This window comes from Tiliqua scincoides, chromosome 3 (genome assembly GCF_035046505.1).
Source record: "Tiliqua scincoides isolate rTilSci1 chromosome 3, rTilSci1.hap2, whole genome shotgun sequence".
In the NCBI taxonomy this organism is placed as follows: Eukaryota; Metazoa; Chordata; class Lepidosauria; order Squamata; family Scincidae; genus Tiliqua; species Tiliqua scincoides.
The window spans coordinates 24292040-24305945 of NC_089823.1; the positions used below are offsets into that span (position 1 = coordinate 24292040).

General features: G+C 45.2%; 1 protein-coding gene across 2 annotated transcripts in view; it reads left to right on the top strand.

Moving 5' to 3' along the window:
* Positions 1–5714: 5714 nt before the first annotated feature.
* Positions 5715–13906, top strand: part of NUP58 (nucleoporin 58) — a 34993-nt gene continuing 26801 nt past the window's right edge. Inside the window, exons 1-4 of one of the 2 annotated variants that reach the window (XM_066619745.1) lie at positions 5715–5905; positions 10196–10329; positions 12356–12391; positions 13589–13738. In XM_066619745.1, the coding sequence (XP_066475842.1) occupies positions 5787–5905; positions 10196–10329; positions 12356–12391; positions 13589–13738 (439 nt within the window). In that variant the 5' untranslated portion in view covers positions 5715–5786. The remainder of the gene's footprint in view (positions 5906–10195; positions 10330–12355; positions 12392–13588; positions 13739–13906) is intronic. The other variant, XM_066619746.1, reaches the window with a different exon arrangement.

Genomic DNA, 13906 nt, shown 5'->3' on the forward strand with positions numbered 1-13906 from the left:
ATTTTCTTATATGTGTCCTTCTGCCCCCTTTTGTATGGCAGTATCTATTAGGGTTCCCAAACTTTTTAGCACCAGGTCCCACTTTTTTTAAACAACTTAATGTCAGGACCCATCTAGGTTTACCAGACTTTTATAAAAGGAGATCTCAAAAAAAATAATATTTTATTTATTCATAATAACCAGAAGACCCTTGAACATTCATCTGCCTATATTTACACTTCCTTGCAAACTGCAGGAGCTGAGCTATTTGCAGGGTAATTAGCAGCTACAGTATCTGAGTTTTGAATAGCCTCAGTGCTTGAGGCAGTTATCTGATCTTTCCATCACCCATTGGCGACCCACTAAAAATCAGGTTGTGATCCATCAGTGGGTCCTGACCCACAGTTTGGAAACCACTGTATTAGATTGTAAGCCTTCATTTTTCTGGCAGGGAAAACCACTAAACGAGACCAGGGAACATGGTGTTGGCTTTGTGGTCAGAAATACCCTGCTGAAATCCATTATCCCACCTACTGTGGGAAGTGAAAGAATTTTGTCCCTGCAGCTCCAGTCATCAGCAGGACCTGTCACTCTCATCAGTGCTTATGCACCGACTCTGTCTTCTCCAGCAGAAGCCAAAGACAAATTCTGCGATGACCTGGCCACCACTATCAGGAAGGTCCCTGTAAAAGAGCCATTGTTCATCCTCAGCGATTTCAATGCTAGAGTTGGTGCTCATCACAGTTCGTGGCCCACTTGCTTAGGCCAGTTCGGCACTGGGAGGATAAACGAAAATGGCCAGCACCTGCTAGAGCTTTGCTGTCATCACGGTCTCTGTGTCAGCAACACGAAGCCCCAACATAGAGTCTCTTGGAGACACCCAAGATCAAAGCACTGGCACCAGCTCTACCTGATTCTCACCAGGCACTCCAGCCTTCCCAGCATCAAGATCACACAGTTATCAGGGTGCTGCCTGCGACACTGACCACTCCCTGGTGTGCAGCAGAGTGAAACTGCTAACTAAGTGACTGTATCACACGAAAAAGGAAGGAAGACCTCGCATTGACACCAGCAAGACCCGGGACCAGGGAAAAGTGGAGGAATTTGCACAAGTGCTTGAGGAATCTCTTCCAGGCCCGGCCGATGCAGATGCAGCCAACAGATGGAAACATTTCAAGAATGCCATTTACAACACTGCCTTGTCCATATTCAGCAAGAAGACCAACAAGACGGCAGACTGGTTTCAAGCCCACTCTGATGAGTTGACACCAGTCATTGAGGAAAAGAGGAGAGCTCTAGCAGCATACTAAGCCTGTCCCAGTGAGCACAACCTACAAGCCTGTCCCAGTGAGCACAACCTACAGGTCCTCCTGTAGGTCCTCCACAACCTACAGCTGCTCGCAGCAAAGTCCAGCAGACTGCCAGGAGATGTGCTAATGACTACTGGCTCCAACTCTGTTCCCAGATACAGATAGCAGCTGACACGGGCAACATCAAGGGGATGTATGTCGTTATCAAGCTGGCCCTAGGTCCAACACAGAAGAAAACTGCCCGTCTGAAGTCCGCCACAGGCCAGGTCATCCAGGACCGGGCGCAGCAGATGGGATGCTGGGTGCAGCACTACACTGAGCTATATTCCTGAGAAAATGCAGTAACCGAGGAAGCACTGAATAACATCGAATGCCTGCCTGTGTTGGAGAAGCTTGACAGTGAACCAACCAACCAGAAGATTGGAGGATAGCAAATGTCACGCCTATTTTTAAAAAGGGAAAGAGGGGGGACCCGGGAAACTATAGGCCGGTCAGCCTAACATCCATACCAGGTAAGATGGTGGAATGCCTCATCAAAGATAGGATCACAAAACACATAGACGAACAGGCCTTGCTGAGGGAGAGTCAGCATGGCTTCTGTAAGGGTAAGTCTTGCCTCACAAACCTTTTAGAATTCTTTGAAAAGGTCAACAGGCATGTGGATGCGGGAGAACCCGTGGACATTATATATCTGGACTTTCAGAAGGCGTTTGACACGGTCCCTCACCAAAGGCTACTGAAAAAACTCCACAGTCAGGGAATTAGAGGACAGGTCCTCTCGTGGATTGAGAACTGGTTGGAGGCCAGGAAGCAGAGAGTGGGTGTCAATGGGCAATTTTCACAATGGAGAGAGGTGAAAAGCGGTGTGCCCCAAGGATCTGTCCTGGGACCGGTGCTTTTCAACCTCTTCATAAATGACCTGGAGACAGGGTTGAGCAGTGAAGTGGCTAAGTTTGCAGATGACACCAAACTTTTCCGAGTGGTAAAGACCAGAAGTGATTGTGAGGAGCTCCAGAAGGATCTCTCCAGACTGGCAGAATGGGCAGCAAAATGGCAGATGCGCTTCAATGTCAGTAAGTGTAAAGTCATGCACATTGGGGCAAAAAATCAAAACTTTAGATATAGGCTGATGGGTTCTGAGCTGTCTGTGACAGATCAGGAGAGAGATCTTGGGGTGGTGGTGGACAGGTCGATGAAAGTGTCGACCCAATGTGCGGTGGCAGTGAAGAAGGCCAATTCTATGCTTGGGATCATTAGGAAGGGTATTGAGAACAAAACGGTTAGTATTATAATGCCGTTGTACAAATCGATGGTAAGGCCACACCTGGAGTATTGTGTCCAGTTCTGGTCGCCGCATCTCAAAAAAGACATAGTGGAAATGGAAAAGGTGCAAAAGAGAGCGACTAAGATGATTACGGGGCTGGGGCACCTTCCTTATGAGGAAAGGCTACGGCGTTTGGGCCTCTTCAGCCTAGAAAAGAGACGCTTGAGGGGGGACATGATTGAGACATACAAAATTATGCAGGGGATGGACAGAGTGGATAGGGAGATGCTCTTTACACTCTCACATAATACCAGAACCAGGGGACATCCACTAAAATTGAGTGTTGGGCGGGTTAGGACAGACAAAAGAAAATATTTCTTTACTCAGCGCGTGGTCGGTCTGTGGAACTCCTTGCCACAGGATGTGGTGCTGGCGTCTAGCCTAGACGCCTTTAAAAGGGGATTGGACGAGTTTCTGGAGGAAAAATCCATTATGGGGTACAAGCCATGATGTGTATGCGCAACCTCCTGATTTTAGGAATGGGTTAAGTCAGAATGCCAGATGTAGGGGAGGGCACCAGGATGAGGTCTCTTGTTATCTGGTGTGCTCCCTGGGGCATTTGGTGGGCCGCTGTGAGATACAGGAAGCTGGACTAGATGGGCCTATGGCCTGATCCAGTGGGGCTGTTCTTATGTTCTTATGTTCTTAACCCTAGCAGAACTTCACGTGGCCTTGGACTCCCTCGCCTCTGGCAAGGCACCTGGGAAAGACAGCATCCCTGCTGAAGTCCTAAAGTGCTGCAAAGAGATCATCACCACTGAGCTGCATGAAATCCTCTGCCTCTGCTGGAGAGAAGGTGGAGTACCTCAGGACATGAGGGATGCAAACATCCTCACGCTGTACTAGAACAAAGGCGACAGGGGTGACTGCAATAACTACCGCGGCATCTCTCTCCTTAGCGTTGCTGGAAAGCTGTTTGCCTGAGTTGCACTGAAGAGGCTCCAGGTACTTGCAGAGAGCATTTATCCAGAATCGCAGTGTGGATTCCGAACCAACAGGTCCACCACCGATATGGTATTCTCCCTTAGACAGCTGCAGAAGAAATGCAAAGAACAACAGCCACTCTTTATAGCCTTCATAGATCTCACAAAGGCTTTTGACCTGGTCGGCTGGGATGGCCTCTTCAAGATTCTCCCCAAGATCTCCCAGACTCCTCAGCATCATCAGGTCTTTCCACGAGGACATGAAGGGCACTGTAGTCTTTGATGGCTCCGCATCAGACCCCTTTGACATCCGAAGCGGAGTGAAGCAGGGCTGTGTTCTCACGCTGACCTTGTTTGGGATTTTCTTCGCTGTCTTGCTGAAGCAGGCCTTTGGAACTACATCTATCTCTGGACCAGATCAGAAGGAAAGCTCTTCAACCTCTCCAGACTGAGAGCAAAGTCCAAAGTCTAGCTGAAATGTCTGCATGACTTCCTCTTTGCCGATGATGCAGCTGTCACCGCCCACTCTGCCAAAGATCTCCAGCAGCTCATGAACTGTTTTAGCAAGGCCTGCAAAGACTTTGGACTGACAATCAGCCTGAAGAAAACACAGGTCATGGTTCAGGATGTGGACTTACCTCCCTGCATTGCAATCTCTGTGCATGAGCTGGTCCATGACTTTGTGTACCTTGGTTCAACGATCTCCGACACTCTTTCTCTGGATACCGAGCTAAACAAACACATCGGTAAAGCAGCTACCACATTTACCAGACTCACAAAGAGAGTCTGGTCCACCAAGAAGCTGATGGAACATACCAAGATCCGTTTTGCCCCATCATGTCTAGTTTTGGAGACATGGCATAGCCCCTTTAGTGAATGGTTCAAGCAGCTTCCTGATGAGGAAGTCTACACCATGGCTTCATGAGGAAGCTGCTTGAACCATTCACTAATGGGGCTATACTGTATCTCCAAAACTAAACATGATTGGGCAAAACGGATGCCATTTTTGGAATCGGCACCCCAAATTCATATCAAACCACCATAAAGTTTGGGAAAAACTTTTCTGACCCTCAATTTTGTAGGCCTGTGCAATAGTTGTATAACTATAAAACTACATAGTACCTGTACAGATGTACAGTTTTCTGTTACTATGTACAGTTTTTATGGATCACAGAAATGTAAACTCATTTCCAGCATGTATTCTCAGCATGTTTAATTTTGTGTTGTCATATTGCTGGCTGATACTGATTGGTAAAATGGAATACCTGTGACATCACAATCCAGCTGGCCAATCAAGAAAACCTACTGCAAGCAACAAGGAGCCTGGGACAGGATGATGTTTGTCATAATAGTTCACTGAACAAGGATCCAGTGACACTGTTGGCTCCATCTGCCTCAGCATTTCACAGTTAAACCTGAATTCTACAGTCAGATGACACTGCTTGTAGAAGAGAAAGCCTGATAAAGGAGCCAATGAGGAAAAATGTCTGTGACCTGGGATTTCTCTGGAGGGGAGGCTCTAAAATCAACAATGGAGTCAGGTAAAAAGCCTCACCACAAAAACATGGCCAGGGATTATATATGGTTCTGATGCTGAACTGGAGGCCCTTACCTCTGGGTACAGCGCCCTTGCCCCTATGGGTCTCCTTGGACTTGCGCCACCTCCTGAGGTGCTTTGTGCTTTCTCAGAATGCCCCAGAGCAGTGTTTCTCAAACTGTGGGTCGGGACCCGCTAGGTGGGTCATGAGCCAATTTCAGGTGGGTCCCCATTCTGTTCAATATTTTATTTTTAGACTTGATGCTACCAGGGCCTGTGACTGCATATGGGGAAATGTGACAGACCTGTACTTCTGACCAGCTACTATGTACATTCTTTTAAGCCCAAGCCTATGCACGTCTACTCAGAAGTAAGCCCCATTAGAATCAATGGAGCTTACTCCCAGGAAAGTACGGTCAGCCGTGCAGCCTGAGAGCCCAAGCCTATGCACATCTACTCAGGAGTAAGCCCCACTCTAGTCAGTGGGGCTTACCCCCAGGAAAGCGTGGGCAGGGTACTGTACTTCAGTACAGGCTGCTGTACTTCAGAGAGGAGCGGGGGTGAGAGGGAGGGGCCTCTCCCGTGGTGCACTGCGCCGCAGCGCGCGCAGGGGAGGGGAGGCGTGACGGGCGGCCTTTCTTCGGCGTCACCAGTGGCGCCGCTTGAAGTCCCTGCCCGGGAGAGCCACCGAGGCCCTTCTGGCCTCCGCCGCCATGTCGGCGGGCTTCTCCTTCGGGGCCGGCACTCTGGCGTCCGCCACGGCTGCCGCCGCGGGCACTGGAGGAGGAGGAGGCGGCGGCGGAGGGGGCTTCTCTTTCGGACCCACCCAGAGGTCAGTCGGGGAGCCTTTGGCCTTGGAGCCCGAGCCTCTCTGCTCGGAAGTAAGCCCCATTGCAGTCAGTGGAGCTTCCTCCCGGGTAAACGTGGGCAGGACTGCAGCCTCAGCCAAGCCTATGCCTGTCTACTCAGAGTAAGCCCCATGATAGTCAGTGGGGCTCACTCCCAGGTAGGTGGATGGGGCTGCAGCCTCAGAGCCCCATCCTATGTTTACCTACTCAGAAGTAAGCCCCATGATAGTCAGTGGGGCTTACTCCCAGGTAAGTGTGGATAGGACTGCAGCCTCAGAGCCCAATCCTGTGCATGTCTACTCAGAAGGAAGCACAATTACAGTCAGTGGGAATTACTCCCAGGTAAGTGTGGATAGCAGTGCAGCCTTGGAGCAGCTATGGGGGCAGCCTCCAAGGGGGGAACCTGTTTCTGTTTCTTTCAATCATCTGCAACCTTTTTTGTGCTTCATCCCAAATAAATAAATAAAGGCTGCAATCCTATCCATACTTACCTGTGAGTAATTCCAATTGGCTACAGTGGGGTTTACTTCTGAGTAGACATGCTCAAGATTGGGCTCTCAAGTATGAGACTGGGGACTCTGCTGCTGTTGATCCTGTCCCTCTCCCAGCACCCTTCCACCCACCCCTGTCCCTGTAATACCCTCCTGGCACTGTTCACTGTTACCATATATTCTTATTATTAGAACAGAAAAAGTTACCAGACAGCCTGGCACTTGTGACAGCTATTTTAGCGTCATTGCTAAGAATCTGAGCAGGACTGGGACATAACCTCCTGGTAGCTGAAGAGGTGCACCAGATGCCTCCTTCTCTACCTGTTGCTGTTCTAGTCCAGTGTTTCTCAATGGTTGTCGCCTGCTGTACCCCTTCAAATTGTCTACATTTTAAAAGTATCACCAAAAATAACTAGCGATGACATCATTACAAGTTTTTTTGGGGTTTGGAGGCCAGATGCAACATGACAAACCAGTAAGAGGCTCAGGGTGGACGGTAGGGCTTTTTTGAGTGCAGAAAAGCCTGCTTTGGAGCCTCCTACTACTGTTGTGTCACATTTTTGGTCTTGCTACCAAGCGGCAGGTGTCTAGGGGTCCCATGAGTACCACCAGACACCACCTTAAGTAGCAGTGGTGATACCTGTACCTCTGGCTGAGAAATGCTGCTCTAGTCCAGTGGTCTTCAACCTTTTTCATTCCTGTAAGACCCCACAACTGAGGCTTTGCAACCCCATTGGGGTTCAGACCCCAAGGTTGAGTATACTGTTTGTTGCCGGAGAAAACCCACCTAAGCAGAAAAGGGGCCCCATGGCAAAGACAAAAGCCACAAAACCTGGCACTTTTATTTATATCCCGCCTTTTCTGTACAAAGATTTATCCAAGGTGTGCACTTTTTAGGAATTTAAATAGAGCAACCTGCTTTCTCCTTAACCTATTTAGACCAGTGTTTCTCCAGTAGTGGTACTTGAGATGGTGTCTGATGGTGCTCACAGTGGTACCCGGACCCCTGCTGCCTAGCAGCAAACCTGGCAACACAGTGCAACAGACTTCAGTAGGAGGCTCAGCTCTGCAGGCAGAGCTCCAGTGTGCAATTTTCATGTGCTCAAAAATCCTCCCATCTGCCCTGAGCCTCTTACTGGTGTTTGTCGCATTGCATCTGGCCTTCCAATCTGGAAGTAACTGGTGATAGCATCACCAGTTACTTTTGATTGTACTTCCATGATGTGAAGTGGTACAGTAGGGGACAAACTTTGAGAAACACTGCCAATCGTTTTGGGACAAGGAACAATTTATTCATTTATTTTTTCAATAAATAAACTGTTTTGTGATTTTCATTGTCAAAAATGAAACTAAAACTGTGACTCTAAAACAACAGAGTTTATATTCAAGATAATTGCCTTGTGTATAAAGTTGCTAAAGGTCCTTTCGTTGCAATAACCATGTAATCTCAGCTATTGGGAGAGATCTGCAATGAGTGTCAAGTGGTACGCCCTAGGAGTGTAGTTAGGGTGGACTGACCTCTATTCTTTTGTGACACCTTTTTAGTTTACTATTAAGCTATTGAAGTGGAACTTCCTGCTTCTCTTTTTCTATTCCCCCCCCCCCCCAATTATATGCTTATTTGTTTGGACATAATTTGTTGGTGGGTATTTCAGATCAGTATCTGAATTAGTAGTATCTGGCTGTGTTTTGTAAGTTTCCAGACACAAGTACTGTATAATTTCATTTGTGTTGAGTAATGTTATTGACTTGATGTAGCAGAATTGAAACAGAGTTGAAACAATATGTTATGTGTTGGGAATCCCCAGTCCAAATTGTAGTTCATTTTCATGAGTGGTTTTGGCAAGCAAGTCACCATCTTTTCATCCTTGGTCATGGACCATGTTGTCGACTTGACTACCTGTTTTTTCCTTGGAAACCATTTCTGCACAACATTGCATGCATACATGCAGCAGGGATCAAATGTGTACAGCTGGGAGTTAATAAGCAGTATGATGGGGGGGGGGGTTTCATTAGAATGCACTAATTTACATACATGAATGTTTTCTTGATGTATCGAACACAGATGGTGCTGTGTATGTCAGAAAAGTGAAAAATCTTCAAATAAACTTAGAAGGTCATAGTGAGAACAGTGATCAAGTTCTAGTTGTCTGTGCTACGCTTGCACATTTCTAAGTTGTGATTATAGTAACCTTCTGTTTGGTTGTTGCACATTTAGCTTCATGAGCCTCTACACCATTTTATAATACTTCAAATTTACTGTTTTAAGGCTGCAATCCTAAGCATGTTTACTCAGAAGTAAGTTCATCTTTGTTCACTGGAGCATATTCCCAGGTAAACATGTTTAGGATTATTCTATAAGCCATTGTATTGATGCTGGGGGCACACCTAGTTTCTCAACCTTGAAACATTCCATTCGGAAGCATTTAATGAGTTTTCTGTAATTAGTGATTCATGTGCTGGAACAAAAGACACCAACTGTCGTGGAAACTTCTTTGTTTCATTTTAGAACCCCATATCTATGTTTTTGTCTCAAATCATTCACAAGATTAAAAATAAGAAAGGACAGTGGAAATAGGGAACCAATATGAGTGAATGCATTGTGATTTTTCAAAGGCTGATGTGGTTTTCTTTTCTTGTGGTTCAGTTCATCTGATCATTTTTAAAGTTTTAATTTAAAGGTTTTAAGAGCAATTGGCATACTAATGTGGGAATAGTTGAGCATTTTGTGAATACTTTCATGCCCCAGTATCTGCGATGGTTCTGTTCTGGTACCCCCTCCCCATGGCTAACTGAAACTGCAAATACCAGGGGGACTCTGGAGGGTCCTCTGAGCCCAGCAGTAAAAACACTACTTCTGGTTTTTCTGTAAAGGGAGTGATGTTTTCAATGCCTTATTGAGAGCCCTGGGGAAGCCCTTGCCCGCCCCCCTGGATGGGGCACATGCAGGGTGGCCCTGTAAACTTGGTCTGCGGGTATGAGGCCCCCCTCTATATACTTTTGTGGTCCCTGAAGAGCTACAGTACTTGGGCAGCTTAAGTTAGGGCAGTATTTAATTTCAACTTAAGTTGGATGTCTTGGACATAAGAAATGCCCTGTTGGATCAAGCCAAAGGGCCATCTAGTCCAGCATTCTGTTTCTGACCGTGGCCAACAACTGCATCTGGGAAGCCAAATTCACAAGCAAGAGAGAAGGTGTACTTGTCTCCCACCATTCTTCCCTTGCAAGTGGCATCAATGTGCCAGCCCCTCAAAACAAGGGTAATAGTGATTTACTGTATAGGAATATTCCTTACTGTATAGGAATAATGAATATATGACTTCATAGTATTAATGTGTTGCTCCTGGGCAATTTTTTCACTTGAATGGTCAATTGAAGCTCTGACTTTTTTCACCACAAAACATTTTATTTTAAAGGAAGTAAAATATTGGTGCAGGTCTTTTCAAACTAGTTTTGTGGAAGTGGAGCACGATCACTCCACTTTCACTTTTTAAGCTGTGGGGAGCCCTGCAGACACTCACGCAGGGCTCCCCACACCCCCGACAGGCTGCTGCAGGCACTGATGAGTGCATCCCAGTCCCTGCGCCCCCCCCTTAGCAACTCAATCCTGGGGATTGCTTCACAGCCTTCCCCCGCCCCTGCAAGAACTTACTGCGGTTCAAACTATCCCTGAGAGTTTATGCTAGTGGCTTATCTTGGTTTCAAACTGTTCTGTAGAAACATTATGATAAAAAAATTGAACATGTGAGTTAACTTGATCTGATGTTTTATCTTGCAATTTAGTTCAACAGGAGGGCTTAACTTTGGAACGTTGGCCTCAGCAGCTGCTCCAACCACAACAGCTTCTGTCGGCTTTGGAGCTGGACTTTTTAGCTCAAAACCTACTACTGGTTTTACATTAGGAGGGACTAATACAGGTAAAATATATTTGCTCCATTTCTGTTCCATTAAAATGAGTATGTTGAATTGAGAACTGATATGAGTTAATGATGATTGCAAAATGGAAGACAAACAGTGAACTGGACTAACTTCATAGAATAGTACTGCCATTTACTGTGTTATTTCAACCAGCATGGTGAAAATTTGCTACTTTCATATACAGTAACAAACTATATCTTATGTATCCAATTGTGAACAAAGCAGTTTTAAATCAGTGCATCTGGAAGTGTCTGTTCTTGGCATACTTAACCATTGCATTAAATCTTTATCAATTGATAGATTTTTTTAGCTGATGTAGATGAACCAAAATAACAGAATATAGTCATCCCCACCCTCATATCTGTGGGGAATATGTTCCTGCTGCTACTGCGGATACCCAAGCAGTGGATAGCAGTGAACCCTATACTTATCATTGCTTTGTGCAAGTCCTCCAAACTGCTTCCTCTTTGTACTTGGAGTGTAATAGCTAACAAGCAGGCACAGAGAGGAAGCAGTTTGGAAGTTGGCAAACAATACAGAAATAGATGAGATGAGTGTGATGGGGGGAGGGATTTGTGAACTATGGATATCTGTTAACTGTGGTAATAGATAATAGTCAGTGGATATGGGGGGCTTGGCTATACTTGTTATGATGTTGTCTTCCTACGTAACTTGTTGCTCATACTGATAACTAACTATTCTCCGCAGCAGTGTATGGCTAAACTGTTCTGTAGCTTTTTCTATGCATCCTTTGGCATAATGCTTTAGGCTGCAATCCTATACATCAGTAGTTCCCAAACTTGCTTGGATCATGATGCCCCTGCAGTTTCTTCTTCCTGGCTCAGCCAGGCAATGCCTTCTTGGATCTTGCAAGACCCAAGTTGGCAGTGTCCAAATCTCATGAGATTTTTTGAGATCCAAGATGATGGCGCCTGGGGGAACAGCAAGAAGGGGCCACTGGGGACATCCTATAGCACCTTTTGTGAGTGTGTTGTGACACCCTAAGGTGTCATGATGCATACTTGGGAACTCCTACTATACTTGTTTACCTGAGATTAGCTTCCATTGAACTCAGTGGGTCCTACATCTGAGTAGATACTCATAGGATTGTGCTGCAATCTTTCCCTCTTAAAATTATTGCATATCCTTCTCCTGTTTCTGTTCCCTTTCCCTTCCACTGTTTTTCCATTTTTCTAGATCAATGGTTTTCAGCCTTTTTCATCTTGGGGCACACTGACAAGGTGCTAATATTGTCAAGGCACACTATCAGCTTTTTGATAATTGACAAGGCACACAACACTACTGGTGGGGGGCTAACATCCCCCAATGCCCCTAATAATAATTGACCCTTCTCCCAAATTCCCGTGGCACACTTGCAGACCATTCATGGCACACCAGTGTGCCATGGCACACTGGTTGAAAATCACTGCTCTAGATTGTAATCCCAATGTGGCAGGGACCTGTCCTTGTTCTGTTTAAAATTTGCATACATTGATGATACTATATACAATGTTAATATTGAAATGTGAATAGGTTGTATTCAACAGCGGTGTTGTCAAATGATGCATAGGCAGTCAGCGTTTGACTCATTTACAGGGTGGCCACAAAATCCCTGTGTGTGAGGTTGTGTGGAACTGGGATTGAAGCCATTTATGCCTGCTTAAAGACATTGTGGCCACCCTGTAGATAAGATCAGGATGGCTTATAGTCCTGGTTTATGACATTGGGTCCATGCTGCCTGCTTTCTGGCTGAGACTATGCAAAGCCACATATGTACTATAGTGCCTCGTGTCTTGTGCATGCTATCTCATACCTGGGGCTTGATTTATTGGCCACCATTGTACAAAGACTTACTCGCTTCTCAAGAATTTTGAAATATTATTTTTAAAAACTCATCCCAGGCTGTATAACATTGCAGGAGTGCTCCTGGATAATTTTAATACAGTATTTTGCAGGTAGTGATATGATTGTAAGGCAGTTGGCAATAGAAGTGTGTTTTAAACTCAGTTTTATTTTGTGCTACAGGAACAGCAACAACCATTGCTACAGGATTAACACTAAGTAAGCACTGTATATTCAACACTTTTCCTTAAAAAGGCTCACAGTTACATTAAGCCATTTCTGCCCAACGTTGCATATATGCAACAGGGACCAAATGTGTATACCTGTGGACTGGGCAAAAATGGGTTAACATTCCCAAATGATGGGCAATTGTTTGGATTTGGATTTGTGCTTGATAAATCCTGACTGTAACTGCAGCAGAACAGATATATTATGGCTGTGTTGGTGTTAATCATAATAAAGTGGAGGATCACAAGATGTGGGTTACACTACAACAGGGTCATTTTTTAGTCCCTGTTAAATACCATGCATATCTTCATGGGGCACCAGTAAGGATAATGGCAATTTGTAGTGGTTGGCAGTCCTGCACAGTTGCCCACTGGAGCAAATGACAAACAAGATCTTTTATTTGTTTCTGATATTTTGTGGGTACCAAATTAAGAAAAAATTCAATTACTAGACTAATATTTGTTCTTATGTAGATTAACTCCTGAGAATATTTTTTAAAAAGGTTAAGAACCTAAGTTTGAAAGTAATTTATAGGTGATGACACACTGGAGACTGTAAAAATGATTTGTCTGATTAAAATAATTGTGAAATTCAGCTTCTCTTGACCTTCTTAGCCTTCAGAACTCTTGCTTGTCCTTCCTGCCAACTGCTGCTTGTGTATCAAGACTCTTGTGGCATTTTCCTCTTCACCTTCCTGCTTCTTTTCTCAAGTCTGTCTCCTGTACTTCCTTCAGGCTTTTTGTCTGTCCCGCTTATCATTCTCTCAAGTTAATATCTTCATACTCTTGGTCTTCCCCTTTCTTCAACTGCTTTGTCTTTGGATGTCTTGTTCTCTCCTAAGGGGGATTTACTGATAGGTGTTAAAATTGGGTTAACATGCCCTATTTGGGTTAATGCTTCATGAAAAGCAGATTTGTAGCTGGGGTATGCATTTGAATGCTCATGCTGCAGTAATGGCTATGTGTGTGTGGCTGTCTGTGACCCTTCAGTGAGTGAGACTTGACTATCAGTTGTGCAATGGTAATCTCCAGAATTAGAATAGTCTTAAATGGAGCTGCTGGTATGGAATTCAGTTGCCTATATCTTCTATAATGAACCCTAGAGAGCATATAGTTTGGATGGGCAGCAAGAATGGACATCAGATATCAAAACAGATATATGCTCTTTTTGTGCATTGTTCTTTTACAGGTGTACCTGCTACTACTTCTGCCACAACCACTGGTTTTAGTTTAGGTTTCAACAAACCTGCAGGATCAGCCACACCATTTGCTTTGCCTATCACATCTACCTCTGCTGGTCTATCACTTTCTTCTGCCCTCACATCAGCACCTGCAGCAGGTAAGACTAATAATTTTGTATCCGACTTTCTTTCTGTTTGCATTTCCTTGTGTTTGCAGATGCGGAAACATAATTGTCCTTAAGTGTTCATACTTTAGCAATAACTGTTTAGGCAGATGGATCAATGTTGTTCTGATAATGTTGGCCAAGAGGATTTCTCTAAGATGT